The sequence below is a fragment of the Sinocyclocheilus rhinocerous genome, unplaced genomic scaffold (genome assembly GCF_001515625.1).
Source record: "Sinocyclocheilus rhinocerous isolate Xijiao unplaced genomic scaffold, SAMN03320098_v1.1 scaffold605, whole genome shotgun sequence".
NCBI lineage: Eukaryota > Metazoa > Chordata > Actinopteri > Cypriniformes > Cyprinidae > Sinocyclocheilus > Sinocyclocheilus rhinocerous.
The window spans coordinates 2252793-2268432 of NW_015661612.1; the positions used below are offsets into that span (position 1 = coordinate 2252793).

The window sequence follows — 15640 nt, forward strand, 5'->3', positions numbered from 1 at the left end:
TATATATATATATATATATATTAATGAAGAAATGACTTACCTCCTTGGCAAACCATGAACCCCAGGTGCAAAAGAATAAACAATACCAGACTATTCATTCCAGTGGCCGTATAGTAGTAGATGAATTGGGTCGTTCCTCGCCAGTTCAGATCAGAGAATGAATTACCTTCCGAGTGAGAGAGGTGCAGTTTTATGAGCAGCGGAGTGACGCAACATGTTTGACTCTCAATGCTTGAAATGGATTCCAACATGACTCATCATTCGCACGTCTACAGCAGTGCAAGAGGATGAAAACAATGGTATAATCGTTTGTTGGTATGGCGTAACGTTACCTACTGATTATCGGATTATCCGATGTCATAAACTAATATCCCGAAGGCTGTCGGGAGATACGATAATAGCCTCTTAGTTTATTTATGTTTTGTCAATTTGTCATATTTTTGGTCACTTACCAATAGGAAGCAAAATAAAACTTTTTCTAATAAACTGTAATAATAATAATAATTCATAATATTTGATACACCCTCAGCTAAATGATCGGTCATTTCCCCGGATCAACCTGAAAATTGTATTTAAATTCATTTCAATTCGACTCAAATTCTGAAATAAATTAAAATCGTTTCTTTTCATTTTTTTTTTTGTGGGGCGCCTATGTGGTGGTGTAATCCGGAGAAAGGGGGAAAGTCTCATTCAATTAAATTATAGGGAAAAAAAGGACAAAAGTTAAAATGATTAATTAAAATTATTACTTAATTATTAAAACACAAAAACAATACTGTTTTAATGTTAATCAAGCGATACTATTTTAAACATTCAGTCGATATTAAATAATCAATGTATTAGCTTTTTGTAGAAAATGTTTTATAAACATCTTTTAAAAAATGTATGAAACCAACATAAATACATTACATTTAAATAAACGTGCATATGTGTTTTAAACGATCCTTTTTTTCTAAAAAAAAAAAAAAGATTAGTTTTTTGTCTTTATTATATATGCCTATCCTCGTTTTCTTTGATCACCTGTTGAAGTTCATTTCGCATGTAATGGAACTGCCACCTGGTGGCAGAAATGATGACTCAACTGCGCAGTAAGTCCGCTAGCTAGAGAAACCTAGCTGTTTTCCTCATCATCTCTGCTGACTGTTACCTCGGGAAAACCTCACTCTTTCTTTATGATTGTTTTGCACGAAATTTCCAGAGAGTTTTCCCCCCTAAAGACATTTGCCTTTGTAACTTTTTCAGTCTGTAAAACAGTGCTTTATTTTTATAGCCTATAACAAATTTACTCAACAATTAAGTAAAGTGAAATCCGTCAGCAATATGAAAAACAATGCACACAGAGCAGGACAAATGATACTGATGGACGAAGATGAGACTTTATCATCATAGGAAGCTTGTTGTAATACCTCCTCCTCTTCCTCTTCTTTTTCTTAAAAAAATGATAGTCTGATAGAAGCGCACTCTCTGCATAGAAAACGATCGATTCCCCCCCCTAAAGATTTCTGGCTTAGCGTGCAGTCCAGCCCAGGGTAAGATGAAAGGTTAATTACTCAGTCTGTTGTTTACTGCATGTAAGCTGTCGCTCATTAAACATAAACGTCATGTAAAAATAGCTGTGCGAAGCTCGAGAAAAACGTCAGCTCTGTAAGTGTAATCTACGGACAGTTCAAGGGCAATTACATGTTTTAAAAAGTTTCGATTCGTTTCAGAATATGCTGTTTAAATGTCAAAAGCACATTTCCGTTCATCTAAGTTTAAACTACAGAACTGCTGCAGTTTTGTGATAGATAGGCACTGTTGACAGATGACAGATCTGTCTCAGATCTTCAGTCTTGAAACGTTTTCTTAGCAAGATCATAAATAATGTAGATCTAGTTTGCGAGATCGGAATTTGGTGTGTTGTAGTTTTAATAATTGTAATAAATAACGGATTTGGAGGCAGAGTTTCATTTAATAAAACTTTGTAGCCTATTAATAGTATCCTACGTCAATAAAAAAGATCAGTATGCAATATATATTGTGTTAATGTAAATAATGAGAGTTTAGATTTGTCTTCATGTGTCTTTGTCATGTCTACGTGCCCATGTCCATTCCGCAGTGAAGTGAACGTGTTCTGGCTCAGTGTAAAAATTACACGCTCCGACGAGCATCAAAAGCGTCTTTTGTCACTCAAGGTCCAGTCAGGTCAATGACTGATTTGCATGCTATTTGTGTTTTTGTGCCATAGTTTTTATGGAAGGACTAGCTTAGCTAATCAGAGAAACTGGCAATTTCCTTTACGCAATTTTAGCTTCCGCTGGATTGCGCAATATTCACTCCATAATACATGCAATTATAATGCTGACTTCTAAGCTGCAGCACATATGCGGACTGTCGTAGTCATTGCAGTTAACCAGTGTAGGTACATGTTACTTTTTGCTCAGAGAGCCTTGGAATGCAGAGCAGACTGTGGAAGTCAGTCAGACTTTCATCCTGCCACAGACACTGTCTCTGCTGACTCACTGCACACTTCCCGTTTTTAATATGCTTATTTTGACTCCTTTTCAGTCCATCTGTAAAGCCTACCCCTACTCCTTTCTCTTTCACATACACATACACAATCATGAAAAATAGTTTTTGAATTTTTTTTTGTGCATTCAGATGTCCAGTGGCGTAGACACCTTCTCTGGGAGCAAAGTTCTTTGAGGAGTTCCTGGGATAACCGGACAGTTTTGTCTAATTTAGTGGTGAAGGCACCATGTCACTCACTGATCATCACATCTTTGTAAGTAAGAAAAAAATCTCAGATTTATGCATAAGAATAACAGTAAAAACCAGTGGAGTGTGGCTTTCAAGGTGGTAAGCCAAAACATAAGGCAGTTTGTCAGCACAGATGTTTTTGGGAAACCACTATTTTGGTTTTCCAAGAAATTATTGTATTTTTGTTAAGTTTACACCGAGAATGCTGATGTGCATCAGTGTGGATGTCATGATATGTCATTCATAGCCTTTTCTTGGACAGGTTCATTGTGCATACAAGGTAGATTGGCCAATGTTGGCTTATGAGTAAAAAGCAAAATTATGTGGACTCATTATGTAGCCTTATATGTAAACAGAAACAGAGAAATCATATGCTACCAGCCGTACATCAAACTTTGTTTTATGAGGTCAAGCTCCACATAAATTCTCTTAAATATCAAGTTTAAGAGAGATATTTTTATGCTTCTGGCTAACTGCCTTAAAGTGACAATGTATTGGTGTGAAAAAGACATGTTAATCAGACCAGCCAACCACAGTGCACTTATGGGCTTCGCCACTTTTATCGGCACTTCCTAAATTTAGACATAGATATAAAGATAGAGATGTATTCAAATTTAAAAAGGTATAAACTATATTTCTTAAAGTCGATAAAAGATTTTTCTGCATTTACAATTATAATAATGATAATAAAGATTATTATTAGTAGTACTAGTAGTAGGGGAACAACTAGCAGCAGTAATGGTGGTGAGCTGAGCGTTCTGTGTATTTTTTAGGTTGAACAGCAAATCTCACACAAACTCAAAGTGAAAGTGTTGCGGGCCGAAAATGTCACCAAGGGACCTCTTGGAGACTTGTGTGAGTACTTATATTTTTTACTTTTTAAATATAAAGTTTAGGTACTTACAGAACAGGAATTGTACCTCACACAGCATAATGCATTGCCATCATCAGTTTTAAGCTACTAAGCTCAAAGGAATAAGACCTGATTTGGGCATTTCACAGAATAAATCATGATTGCTTCTAACACACTAACTAAACACACTAACATGCTTGTAGTGGATACCCCCGACCCATATGTGGAGTTGTTCATCCCAACTTCCCCAGAGAGCAGAAAGAAAACACGACATATAGACAACAACATCAATCCAGAATGGAATGAGACCTTTGAATTCATCCTCGACCCCAACCTAAACAATGTGCTTAAGGTAAAGAGAAACACAATTCATTTCTGTTCCAAATCTAAACTTAGTCAGCTCTTCTTCAATATCACTGTCATTATATTAGTGTCATTTGCTATTTACTACACAGCAGAGGAACAGAAATGAATATAAAAGGTGTAAAAATGTGTAATTTCTGGCCCACTTGTTGCACCAGATGGAAACTCAAAATGATTGTTTCCAAATAGGTTTGCCCTTGTTTACCATTGTTGAAAACATTAACTGTAGCTTAAAACTGATGGTATGTCAAGCGGCCACCCAAAAAACAGACCAATGTTATAAAGTGCCACAGAGTCAAAGTACATCAACCTCAAAATGTATCTGCATATTTAATTGGGATAGGAGAATGTTTTTTTAACAGTGAATAAATTACACACTTCCTGATTGCAGTACATTGACCATGACATCATGTTGCTTTAATAAGGTCTTGGTATTTCCAACTGCGTGTAGTAATTTGAACCTTCCATCAAATCTTTTACGTTGATCAGTCTTTTGGAACGCACTGTTCTTACTTAGTAGTGCGTCAATTATATGGTTTCTGTCTCTTGTTTCCAGTTGACATTAATGGATGCTAACTATGTTGTGGATGAAATGTTGGGTACGGCTTCATATGACATCTCTAAACTTAAAGTTGGACAAACAGTACTGGTGTCATTTCTTATAGGAAAAGTAAGTTTTATCTATTCAAGGAGCACTTTCTCTTTAAAAGCACATGATGCATGAGTTGCTGATGTTTGCAGTTTTTAAAAAGAAAACTGATCCTATCATATTTACTTTTTATAGTACAATAGCTTATATATAGATTATTATATTGTCAAAATGTAAGAACTTTCCTCTTCTGCTGATGTAATTATGTATGTAATAATAATGTCTGTTACTGTCGTTTCACAGATGACCAATGTGTACTTAGAGATTTCCTTGGAGGAGTGGTACGTATCACAATGAACAAAACTGGCTTCTGTGAGTTGTGTACAATAAGATATAACTTTTATAGTTGAAGCACCACAAATCGGACTCTTTTTTTTCACTGTTCTCAGCTCAGTAATGGACCTGCGATTCAATCTGGATCTGTGCCCTAAAGAGAAGCTCTACAGACAACATCGGCACGATAGAGTCATGCTGGGCATCAAGAAATTGTTGCACATGGAGGAACCTTCCTCCCTCCCTTCCTCTGCTCATGAGGTACTACCCATTCATTGACTGCTTCCTCGTGAAGGCTCATATTAGGAATCAGACTGATTCTGGTGCACTGTGATGATGTTCTTTGTTTGCCATTGTTCTTGTGAGCAAGAGGGGTGCGGTTGCATGAGACACAGTACAGTACGTGTACAGTACAGTAATGCAGATGTCACCTTACTGTCATGAAGATAGAAACACCTAATGAAATACAGCAGAAAGCCAAGACATTCATGACACAATACAAAGAGAAAATGGACAGCTGAGTAGCGCTGCTGACACAGAATTCCCTCAAACAGCTCAGATTTCCACATAACTTTAGGAAAGTCACCATCTACCAGATAAGTTATTTGGCAACATCAAGCAGCTTTGACAAAATACTCGAAATATTTGACCATTAAAGCTCTTAATAAAATAAGCACTTTGAAGACTGACAGTGTTTTGTCTTTTGAATGGTCTCAGGCACCCTTCATTATCAAGTTTCTGTTTTCTTTGGCACATTTCTTCTGCTTTGCTAGTTCAGTCTGGGCTCAGCATGTGAAAATTGACAATTTCAATCTAAAGAGGAAGTGTTAGATAAGACCTGTGAGAACTCATAGGGTTTGTGTAATACAGGATGATTTCATGATCAAAAAACAAAATAAATAAATGAACCATAGGCGGAAAATGACAGAAGTTGAACTGCTTTTGTGCATTTAAATGGAATGAGTCACATAGTCAATACAGTTACATCGCTGTTAGAAACGTTAACATTATGGCTAAGGATCCAGAGCACAAACTCAAAGATGCTTCGTTGACATCTCGTTAGCTTAAATATGATTTTCTGAAAGCTTCAGCTTCAGTCACTTGATTGTTAGCGTCATGTAAAAACAACCTTCATTTTTTTGGCGTTAGCAGTATGTAAACTGTACACATTTCTGTTTGATGTGTAATTCTTTTTCAAAGCCAGTGTTACCTGGTACGTTTTCCTTGTTCTTAAAGACACAGTGTAACTCAATTAGTGGCCGATCTTTTCTTCTATGCTATGATGTACATGACATGAAACAGATTATCAAAAAGAAAAATGTAGTGCTGTTCTGTCCCTCAGAGTTTGCAGCCAATTGTAAGAAAGGGGTGGGGTTTAAGTGGACAAAATGATTGGAGATGTCCAGCATATGTCACCAGAGAGGAGTCTGTTGTTTCAGTGGAAAGGTCTAGTTATAATTAAATTTAAAAAAGTGAAAAAAGTAAAAAACATGTCAGATAATCAGATCTATAACATGCATTTAGATCCAAGAGCATGCAGACTTGAAGTCATTTAACATCACATTAAAACATTTTGATTACTTTTGAATGAACTTTAGAGAAGTTTTGTGTTTTCAGTAACTATGCAATGATGTGAATGCAGCATAAATTACTGAAATCCAAGTTCAAGACAATTAATCCCAGATTGTTTGAGGACACTCTTTGCAGTAAATTGTAAGGTCAATTTTTTTGACTTAATTTTTTTTAAAGGTACCCTATTGTTAGTATTTTAGTAGCATTCTACTTTGTTACTAATATTTGTGTTGTCTTTTGTGCAGGTTCCAGTGATTGCTATTCTGGGATCAGGGGGAGGTTTCAGGGCGATGGTCGGGTTTTCAGGGGTTATGAAGGCTTTGTATGAGTCTGGAGTTCTGGACTGTGCCACGTATGTTGCAGGCCTCTCTGGATCCACCTGGTATGAGGACATTATCTAAGCTTTTTTTATCTTTGTATATTCATCTTTTCAGTTCCTACTCAAATGCTCATTTGCTGTTGTGTGTTTCACAGGTACATGTCCACTTTGTACTCCCACCCAGAGTTCCCCACTAAGGGCCCAGAGCAGATCAACCAGGAGCTGATGAATCGTGTGAGCAGTAACCCTCTCCGACTACTCCTTCCCAAACACATCACTAACTATGTACATGCCCTGTGGAGCAAGAAGGCCACAGGGCAGCCTGTTACCTTTACAGATATCTTCGGGATGTTGATAGGTGAAACGCTCATTCCCTCTGTAAGTATCTGATCTTTTGGAGAGAGTTTCCTTTGTTCCTGCCTTTTACTTATTCAGAAATACACAATGCCGTCTGGCAAAACAAAGGCTCCATTTCTCTTTCTGCTTTTTCAACAGAGGATGGACACTAAGTTAAGTGAGTTGCAGGAAAAGATAAATGAAGCTCAGGCTCCTCTGCCCTTGTTCACCTGCCTGCATGTAAAACCAGATGTTTCTGAGCTTAAGTTTGCAGGTAAAAGGGCGCATATTTACATTTTCATCCTTATTTTAAACTGTTGGTCAATTAAAACATTAATGCAAAATTTTTCATTGCAAATCATATTGCAACAATTTTAACATGTATTACAGAATGTCTTATTTAGTATCAGTGCATGCATATTTGTGTCAAAATGTCTATGATTGCAATGTCAAGAATAGCTGATTATTTTCTTTATGACTTCAAAAATCCATTTCCATTGTGGCAACTGATTGTGCAGGGTAATAAAATACCTTGGAAATATACAAAGACTATTATCAGCTACATTGTTGTCAGTGTGTTCACTGAATGAATGGAGGGGATGCCATTTATAGTAGTCTGACCTGTTGAACTGCCTGGTGAGAACCCAATTGCGTCAGCAGATTAGTGTAAGAATGTGAACAAGTATGTAAAAAGTCTTTTTTTAGTTCAAAGAATACTTGTATTGTTCTTCTAAAGCCCTAAGAAAGCCCTGAAGTGCCACACGTTTTAGTCGTTTAAAGGTTTGTCTGTCAGTCTGTAACTGAATACAGGTCATGCCTCGTGAGCTGTTGGCAGCTCTTTCTGGTTTAAGAAGTAAAGAATGGAAAAGTGTACTAAAGACCTTAAGTAAATAAATGAATCTTACCTAAGAACAGAATTGCATCACACGTGAGCTGCATTTTAAAGCACATGGCTGTTTTAATAGAACATAAACTCATTTATAATAAGCATTTTTTCAGACATCACACCTCTCACAGGTATTTTGTTTTTGGTATAAACATGCATCAGTGCAGTTTGTATAACTGCGGCTAAATGAAAGCAACTATTCAGACACTGAGACACTCGAGGGAATCACCCTCACGTCACATCTCATTGAGAATAATCCTAGGAGACAGAATGACATCCGAACCACTCCTACCTCCACAATAGACTAAAACCTGTGATAACTGTCAAAACCTCAGACTTTGATGAATAATTTTTGTCTGAAAAAGCGTCAGTCAATTTTCTGCAGGCCCACTCACACAAAAGCTATTTTCGTTTAGTTGATTCATGCATCTGCCTTCGTCAAAAGTGACATGCATTATCAACATTCTCAGGAAGCTGAAATCTGAAACACTGCTTTCGCACATTGCCAGAAACTATTTGAAATATGCAATTTGCCATTATGTTTCTTGGAACCTAGTGTTGGTCTGATGTCCGAAATTATAATTCACCCGTATATAATTTGGCTTCCTGATATTATTGTTATCGTTAGTGTTTATTTGTTGTCATGGGCATGTCTTGCAGATTTCTGTTGGTTGTGGATACATTTCTATTGTCGTTGTGTTTTGACTGGCGTTTTTTAACTGACAGATTGGGTGGAGTTCAGTCCGTATGAGATCGGAATGGCTAAATATGGAACCTTCATGAGCCCTGACATTTTTGGAAGCAAGTTCTTCAGGGGTAACGTGGTCAAGAAGCATGAAGAGAACCCTCTTCACTTCCTTATGGGTACAGAGTCTTTGTTTTCTGGATTTCTCTTAGTAGTATGCAGAGAATCATAAGAAAGTGAAATTGTCAGTGTTCTTATGGAAATAGTGACACCATATAGTTGGAATCTTCACAGAGTCAAAAATCACCTGATTTAAGGGTGTTGGTTCAATCATTTACAATATTCCCATCCTTACTGCATCATAAAACAAGAAAAGTTAGTGTTGCACACACTCAAAATTCAGGACAGTCATTGGGAGCATAAAGAAACATTCTTCGAAGGGTGTATCGCAAGATAAAGTTTCACTGCAGATTTACGGTTTATTTTTAAAACAGTGACGTGAAGATCTGCAAAGGTATTTGTTTTCTCAGAGTCTTTGTTTTCTGGATTTCTCTTAGTAGTATGCAGAGAATCATAAGAAAGTGAAATTGTCAGTGTTCTTATGGAAATAGTGACACCATATAGTTGGAATCTTCACAGAGTCAAAAATCACCTGATTTAAGGGTGTTGGTTCAATCATTTACAATATTCCCATCCTTACTGCATCATAAAACAAGAAAAGTTAGTGTTGCACACACTCAAAATTCAGGACAGTCATTGGGAGCATAAAGAAACATTCTTCGAAGGGTGTATCGCAAGATAAAGTTTCACTGCAGATTTACGGTTTATTTTTAAAACAGTGACGTGAAGATCTGCAAAGGTATTTGTTTTCTACTGTTTTAGCCTCATATCCTCTATAGAACCTTAGTTTTAACTAAAAGTCTCATTTTACAATTATATAACCTTGGAGAATAAAGACGATGATTAAATAGATTTGAAAAACAATTTTATACTTTGGGAAAATTTTTTAGGACCATTAGGATTTATTTACTTATTATTATTATGTTTTATTTTCATTATTATTATTATTATCATTAATTAATCGTCAAGTACAATTGTAAAACACAATGTTAAGTATACACCATGGTAGTATTTTAACTTAATTTTAGATTTAATTTCTTTTCTTTTACTTTCGATTTTGAGGTGAAGAATGGTCAAATAATACATCATCATGTTTTAGTATATGGGATACAGTGTGTTTGTAAATGTTGCACAGGTGTGTGGGGCAGTGCCTTCTCTATCCTGATCAACAGAATTCTGGGATTCAATGATGTGAACAATGGCAGTACAATGGAGGAAGAACTAGGTACGATCACCAGCTTAATTACAGATCTAAGAACAGTTTCACATTGCCCTTCTACTCTTTCTAATGAAAACACATCTGTTTTCATCTGCATGCCACACACATTTCCACAAATTTGTGTAGAATGTGAATGTCCTTAATTAAAAAAGTTATTTTCCCCTTGTGTGTTAAATGCATGTATACATATTAACAATATTCTTGTTGTGTCAGAGTAGCAATAGTGGAAGAATATGTTGCAGAATGATGGTGCCTTTAGTGTTTGCATGTGTGATGTAGGATGGCATGAAACTTTGTTGTTATCAGATAGCGACACCAATGTGTGGTTACTAATGAACTTGTGCTTAAATAAAGTAACAGTTGTGAAGCCCACATCACATGCAAACATCCTGGCACACACACTCATTCTGGGATGATCTGAGAGATTGTGATAATCTCAGGAAGACATCTGTTGGAGCTGGTTTGCACTGTGGCTTTGATGCTCATTTGCACATTTCTTCTACAGAACAGATCAAACCGGAACACATTGTAGGAGAGGACAGTCTAGATAATGATGAAGACCCACATAAAGGTGAGATTTTACAACATCTACACTGCACAGTAAGTAGCTTAGTGCAAACATTTCGATGCCACGGACCCCCAAAACGCCCTTGGAGGAACCTCTTTCCTAAATTATAAAGGCAGGTATATATTTGCATGTATAAAGACCAAATGTATGCCAAGAAAAAATAAAAAAAATTTAATTATGTGCAAAATATTATTTGGAAAATATTACAATAATAATGTCAAATTTATTTTAATTAAATACTTTTATTTATTTATTTCATTGTAAAAAAAAAATTTTTTTTTCTATGAGCACCCTATCAAAATATCAGTGCAAATCCTTAAATATAATGATTTTGGTTTTGTCTTATACCTGCAGAGGACGAGTATCAGGCGAGCTGGATGCAACGCATGGTTAGCTCTCTCCTCAGCGACTCAGCTCTTTTTAAAACACGAGAAGGCAGAGCAGGAAAAGTACACAACTTCATGCTGGGCTTAAACCTCAACAATGATGTGCCACTTTCCCAATTCAATGAGACCGTCAGTCCCATGGAGGATGAAATTGATGCGGTCACAGGTATGAGTTCATGTTTGTTATGGTCATTTTTAAGTTGACTGAATTGATCTCAAGCGTTGCCTTATTGTTCTTTTCTAATTTTGGATGCTTCCAGACCCATTTGAGTTTGACCGTATCTACGAGCCGTTAGACGTAAAGAGCAAGAAGATTCACATGGTGGACAGTGGCTTGACCTTTAACCTGCCTTATCCTCTGATTCTAAGGCCTCAGAGAGGTGTTGACCTCATCATCTCCTTTGACTTTTCTGCCCGGCCGAGTGACTCTAGTCTTCCATTTAAGGTTAGTACATGGGCTATCAATTCAACATGTTAATTTAGTGTGATCAATTATAATAAACAAAGAAAGATAAACGAAAAAAAATCTATCAATTTAGTAGTATAAAGAACCTTGCCACAGTAAATATATGTGATTTACTTTTATTGATTATTTAATCTGCATATGATGTAACAGACAATATGCATGACACACAGGTTTTGTAAATGATTGTTGCTTTGTAGGAACTTCTGCTAGCTGAGAAATGGGCACGAATGAACAAACTTCCATTTCCCAAGATCGACCCAAAGGTGTTTGATCGGGAGGGGATGAAGGAGTGTTATTTATTTAAGCCCAAACAAGGAGAAAAGAACTGCCCTACTATCATCCATTTTGTCCTGGTCAATATCGAATTCAGGACGTTCAAAGCCCCAGGTCTGTGTTCTTAGGGAATCTTTTATGAAAAAGTCAGCTTTGCATATAAAAATGTCATTAAAAGATCAGACATCTCAAATTAGTCAAGAAAACTAAGAAAAGAAAGAGATGTTTTAAAAGCGTGGTGTATTTTGAAGGTGTTCCACGTGAGACGGACAAAGAGAGAGAATTTGCAGACTTTGACATCTTTGATGACCCAGAGACGCCCTACTCAACCTTTAATTTTCAGTATTCCAATCAAGCCTTCACCCAGCTACAAGACCTTATGGAATTCAACACGCTTAATAACATAGAGGTCAGTTCAGCTCAGATACTGTACATGCCGATTTATACGTTTTCTATATTAAAGGTAGGGTAGGCGATTTCATAGAGACTAGCAATAGCAAGCTATCTTTGCAAGCATAAGATCCCACCCTCCCTACAAATCACTCTCTAAAGCCATGCCTCCTCCAAAACACATGAACGCTCACAGACAGACCAGAGGCTAAGCAGCGACACGATGAGAGACGCCGTTGGTGGAGGCTTGAATGCAACGCTGTCAGATTACCTCATATCTCATTCACCGGTGAGAAAACATTACAGTACAAAGTGCATAATATTACAATAATAACGCCTTCCATTCTCGCTCGGTCTGCAATAGCGTAATGTAATACATATCATGTCTGCCCGAGTATTGTGCACGGAGGTATGCAAATACATACATTAATGGGCAGGTAGGACAGTCTATCGTAGCCCTCAACTCGGACCGAGGGATATGATTGGATGAACTTTTTTGGTCCTACGCCTTCCACAGACGATATAAATGCATATAAATACATTTAGACCACTTAACTTAGTGATTGCTATTGGGATGTGAAAAGACTTTTAACCAGCATAACAAATAATGTTTTTGAACCAAACCACCTACCCTGCCTTTAACATTCAACTTAAATTAGATTAACAATACTACTTTGTTCTCGTAGTTTCAATGGGAAACAATATTTTAGAGAATAATGTTTGCAATGTATTACAGTTAGTTGTAGCATATATATATATATATATATATATATATATATTGTATATATAATTTTTATTATTATATTGTGCAGGTTTGTTTTGAATCAGTTTCTAAACCTCAATGTTTCTTTTGCTTCATGTTTAGGCTTGTTTATGCTAGTCACATTTTAAATCCTCTATCACTGTTTATCTAGGTCATCAAAGAAGGCATAAAGGACAGCATCTTGTATAGGAAGGAGATTCCATCTCGCTGCTCTGCCTCTCTTTCTCTCAGTGAAGTGCAAAACAAAAAACACCTGAAGAAGGTGTCCAAAGGACAAGCATACCAATAAGCAGGCGAAGTATGATGACAATCTAGCCACAGGAAGTTTACAGATGTCACACATCTCATCATGGAAACATTTGTTTGTTTGTTTTTTAACTGAAAAATAACTCCACAAACTGTGAAACCAGATGATCTGGTTTGGTCCCCAGAACATTCTCATGTAGCCTTTTATTAATAAAAAGAGAACTGGTGAGTGACACAATGAAAACAGCATTTAGTCTAATTGTTAACATTAGATTGTGCAGGTGTTTTAGTCATTCATGAACTTCTATCAAGATTTCTATTAAGATACATAATGTCTATTTAAGGTTCAGAGAGAGATTTACATCAAGTTAGTTCACCCAAAAAATAAACTTCTGTCATAATTTTCTCATATCATATACCTTATGCCGCTCTAAACATGTACATTTAATTTATCCTTCAGAAGATAAAAGATATTTAGAAAAACACTGGGGTCCAAACAACATTGACTTTCATAGTACAGACAAATAAAAACAATGAAACATTTTTCTAAATATATTCTTTTATGTTCCACAGAAGTCATACAGGTCTGAAACAACATGAGGGTGAGGAAATGATAACAGAATTTTCTTTTTTGGTTGAACTATCCCTTTCAGTGCAAAATGATCCTTTGATTATAATAATCCCAAGGATGTGACCAAAAGTTCCTTTAGGCTTTTGGTGTGTTTGTTTATGTTTCAATGGCAACTGCTAAAACAACATCATATGAGTCCTGATTTATGTTTTATGAACTGAGGGAGTGCCTCGACAAAAGAGCAACATCCTGAGGTACAAAACAAAACATGAAACCATGGCAATCCCGTCACTATCCTGCTTCAGTCGGTTGAACGGGTGTTTATTTTAAGTTTTTGCTTAGATGCAGATATAGTTTTTATTTCAAGCTGTGTCATTTCCCTTTCCCCTTAACTGAGAACGGGGAAGTATTGTCTGTTAGTATCTGAGTGAAAGGGAAAAGAAAAGAAAAGGAAGTGTTAGTTACTCCTCAAACCAACACTTCAATATCAGGACATTATGCACCTTTTTTGTTTTTGTTTTACACAGTACAATAAGATCACGAAGGTAGCACAAAAACACTGATTTTGTAATATTGACTCCACTATACCTGCTGCATCTGTGAACTTGATAGATAATATAAACTAATGAGGAATGGCTGTTTAAGATGCAAGTGTCATGCTCCATCTTAGTATAGAGTGTATTTGAACTTTTTGGGGATTATCTTGGAATTTATTGACAAGGTTATCTGTAGTTTGTACTTGCAGACTCACCTAGTATTCATTTAGTATTTATTCCTATAACCATGAATACATACGTTTGGTGATGGAATTATAAATCAGGCTTTAAAAATGTGATTGTTTGTAAATATGTGAACAATGATTTATTGTCCTTATATTACATCTCAATGTTACGTTAGTACGTGTTTTGAGACAACTTACCTTTGTAAAGGTTGATCTGATTTCAGTTGCCTTTTTATATATTAGAAAAACACCTGAATATTTTAGCAGATGCACTTATTCTCAGCACTGATCTACTTTAGTCTCATCTTTCACAATCACTTAAAATCATACTGATAGTTTCAAAACATACTAAGTAATATATTCCAATATGTACATATATTATGCAAAATATGTACCATAAATATCATAACGCTTTTTATAAGTGCCACTAACAATGTTATTTACCATATGTAGAAAATTTCAACAAGAAATTTTCTTTTAACTGTAGTTTTGACCGGACAGAGACCATTTACTGGCAGTACTGGTTAGGTTTTAACCTAGAAACTAGTCTATTAGTCTAATCATGGCACAAAAAAGTATAGTCATTCTCATTGCATAACTCTCATGGTTTCATTGTTAAGTAAGCATATGTTGTACAACTGAAACCACAGTATATCAATGCAACATCCATTTTCCCTTCTGGCCTTCCCAGAAAGCACTTCGAGCACACTGTTACAATGAAAACATTACAGATAGGCCAACAAGGGTTGGGTCTCTGTAGTCAGAGAACCAAATTAACCAAATTAATGATTGGGTGTCAGATAAACTCCATCTGAAAGGTTCCACCGACACACTGAAATGATCAAATAATATGGGAGAATTCATCATACACTCCACCACACTATCTGCATTCTCATCTTGGGTTGTATCATGAGCCGTTGAAAGAGCTGACATAAATCAATAGCCAGAGAGCAGATGACCAACTTTTACACCCTTATAGACATAGAAACGTGTAGATAAAATGAAGGTTGTTTATTTGGACATATGATGTTTTGAGGTTTCTCTTAAAGGGATAGTTCACCCAAAAATGGAAATTTTATGTTAATCTGCTTACCCCCAGGGCATCCAAGATGTAGGTGACTTTGTTTCTTCAGTAGAACACCAACGAAGATTTTTAACTCAAACCGTTGCAGTCTGTCAGTCATATAATGGAAATGAATGGGAATCACGGCTTTGAGAGTCAAAAAAACATACACAAACAAA

The 15640-nt window shown here is 36.2% G+C and overlaps 2 protein-coding genes and 1 long non-coding RNA gene across 4 annotated transcripts in view; 1 reads left to right on the plus strand and 2 right to left on the minus strand.

Annotated features, from left to right (window-relative positions):
- LOC107726413 (prostaglandin G/H synthase 2-like) overlaps positions 1-150 on the minus strand; it is a 3481-nt gene extending 3331 nt beyond the window's left edge. Inside the window, exon 1 of the mRNA XM_016535967.1 lies at positions 41-150. Within this exon, the coding sequence (XP_016391453.1) occupies positions 41-98 (58 nt within the window). The 5' untranslated portion in view covers positions 99-150. The remainder of the gene's footprint in view (positions 1-40) is intronic.
- Positions 151-1439: 1289 nt separating this feature from the next.
- Positions 1440-13620, plus strand: LOC107726419 (cytosolic phospholipase A2-like). Of its 2 annotated transcripts, XM_016535976.1 has the most exons (18): positions 1440-1529; positions 2641-2764; positions 3513-3594; positions 3796-3944; positions 4512-4625; positions 4848-4885; positions 4994-5138; positions 6695-6831; positions 6924-7146; positions 7264-7378; positions 8717-8854; positions 9931-10020; positions 10520-10585; positions 10937-11134; positions 11229-11413; positions 11632-11821; positions 11959-12116; positions 13012-13620. In XM_016535976.1, the coding sequence occupies exons 2-18, from the start codon at positions 2738-2740 to the stop codon at positions 13147-13149; spliced, it is 2193 nt and encodes a 730-aa protein (XP_016391462.1). In that variant the 5' UTR covers positions 1440-1529; positions 2641-2737; the 3' UTR covers positions 13150-13620. The 2 variants fall into 2 exon arrangements, with proteins under 2 accessions (XP_016391462.1, XP_016391463.1); XM_016535977.1 differs by lacking the exon at positions 11959-12116 and having other exon boundaries at positions 13012-13133.
- Positions 13621-13762: 142 nt separating this feature from the next.
- The window catches only part of LOC107726433 (uncharacterized), a 4599-nt gene continuing 2721 nt past the window's right edge, over positions 13763-15640 (minus strand). The window contains exon 3 of the long non-coding RNA XR_001638269.1: positions 13763-14100. This is a non-coding gene — a long non-coding RNA (uncharacterized LOC107726433). The remainder of the gene's footprint in view (positions 14101-15640) is intronic.

Bases quoted from the DNA above. Each gene is read 5' to 3' on its own strand.
- LOC107726419 (XM_016535976.1), top strand. From the start codon at position 2,738: ATGTCACTCACTGATCATCACATCTTT. The intron at 4,626-4,847 runs GTAAGTTTTATC...GTCGTTTCACAG, and splicing joins TGTCATTTCTTATAGGAAAA to ATGACCAATGTGTACTTAGA. The intron at 4,886-4,993 runs GTACGTATCACA...CACTGTTCTCAG, and splicing joins GAGATTTCCTTGGAGGAGTG to CTCAGTAATGGACCTGCGAT.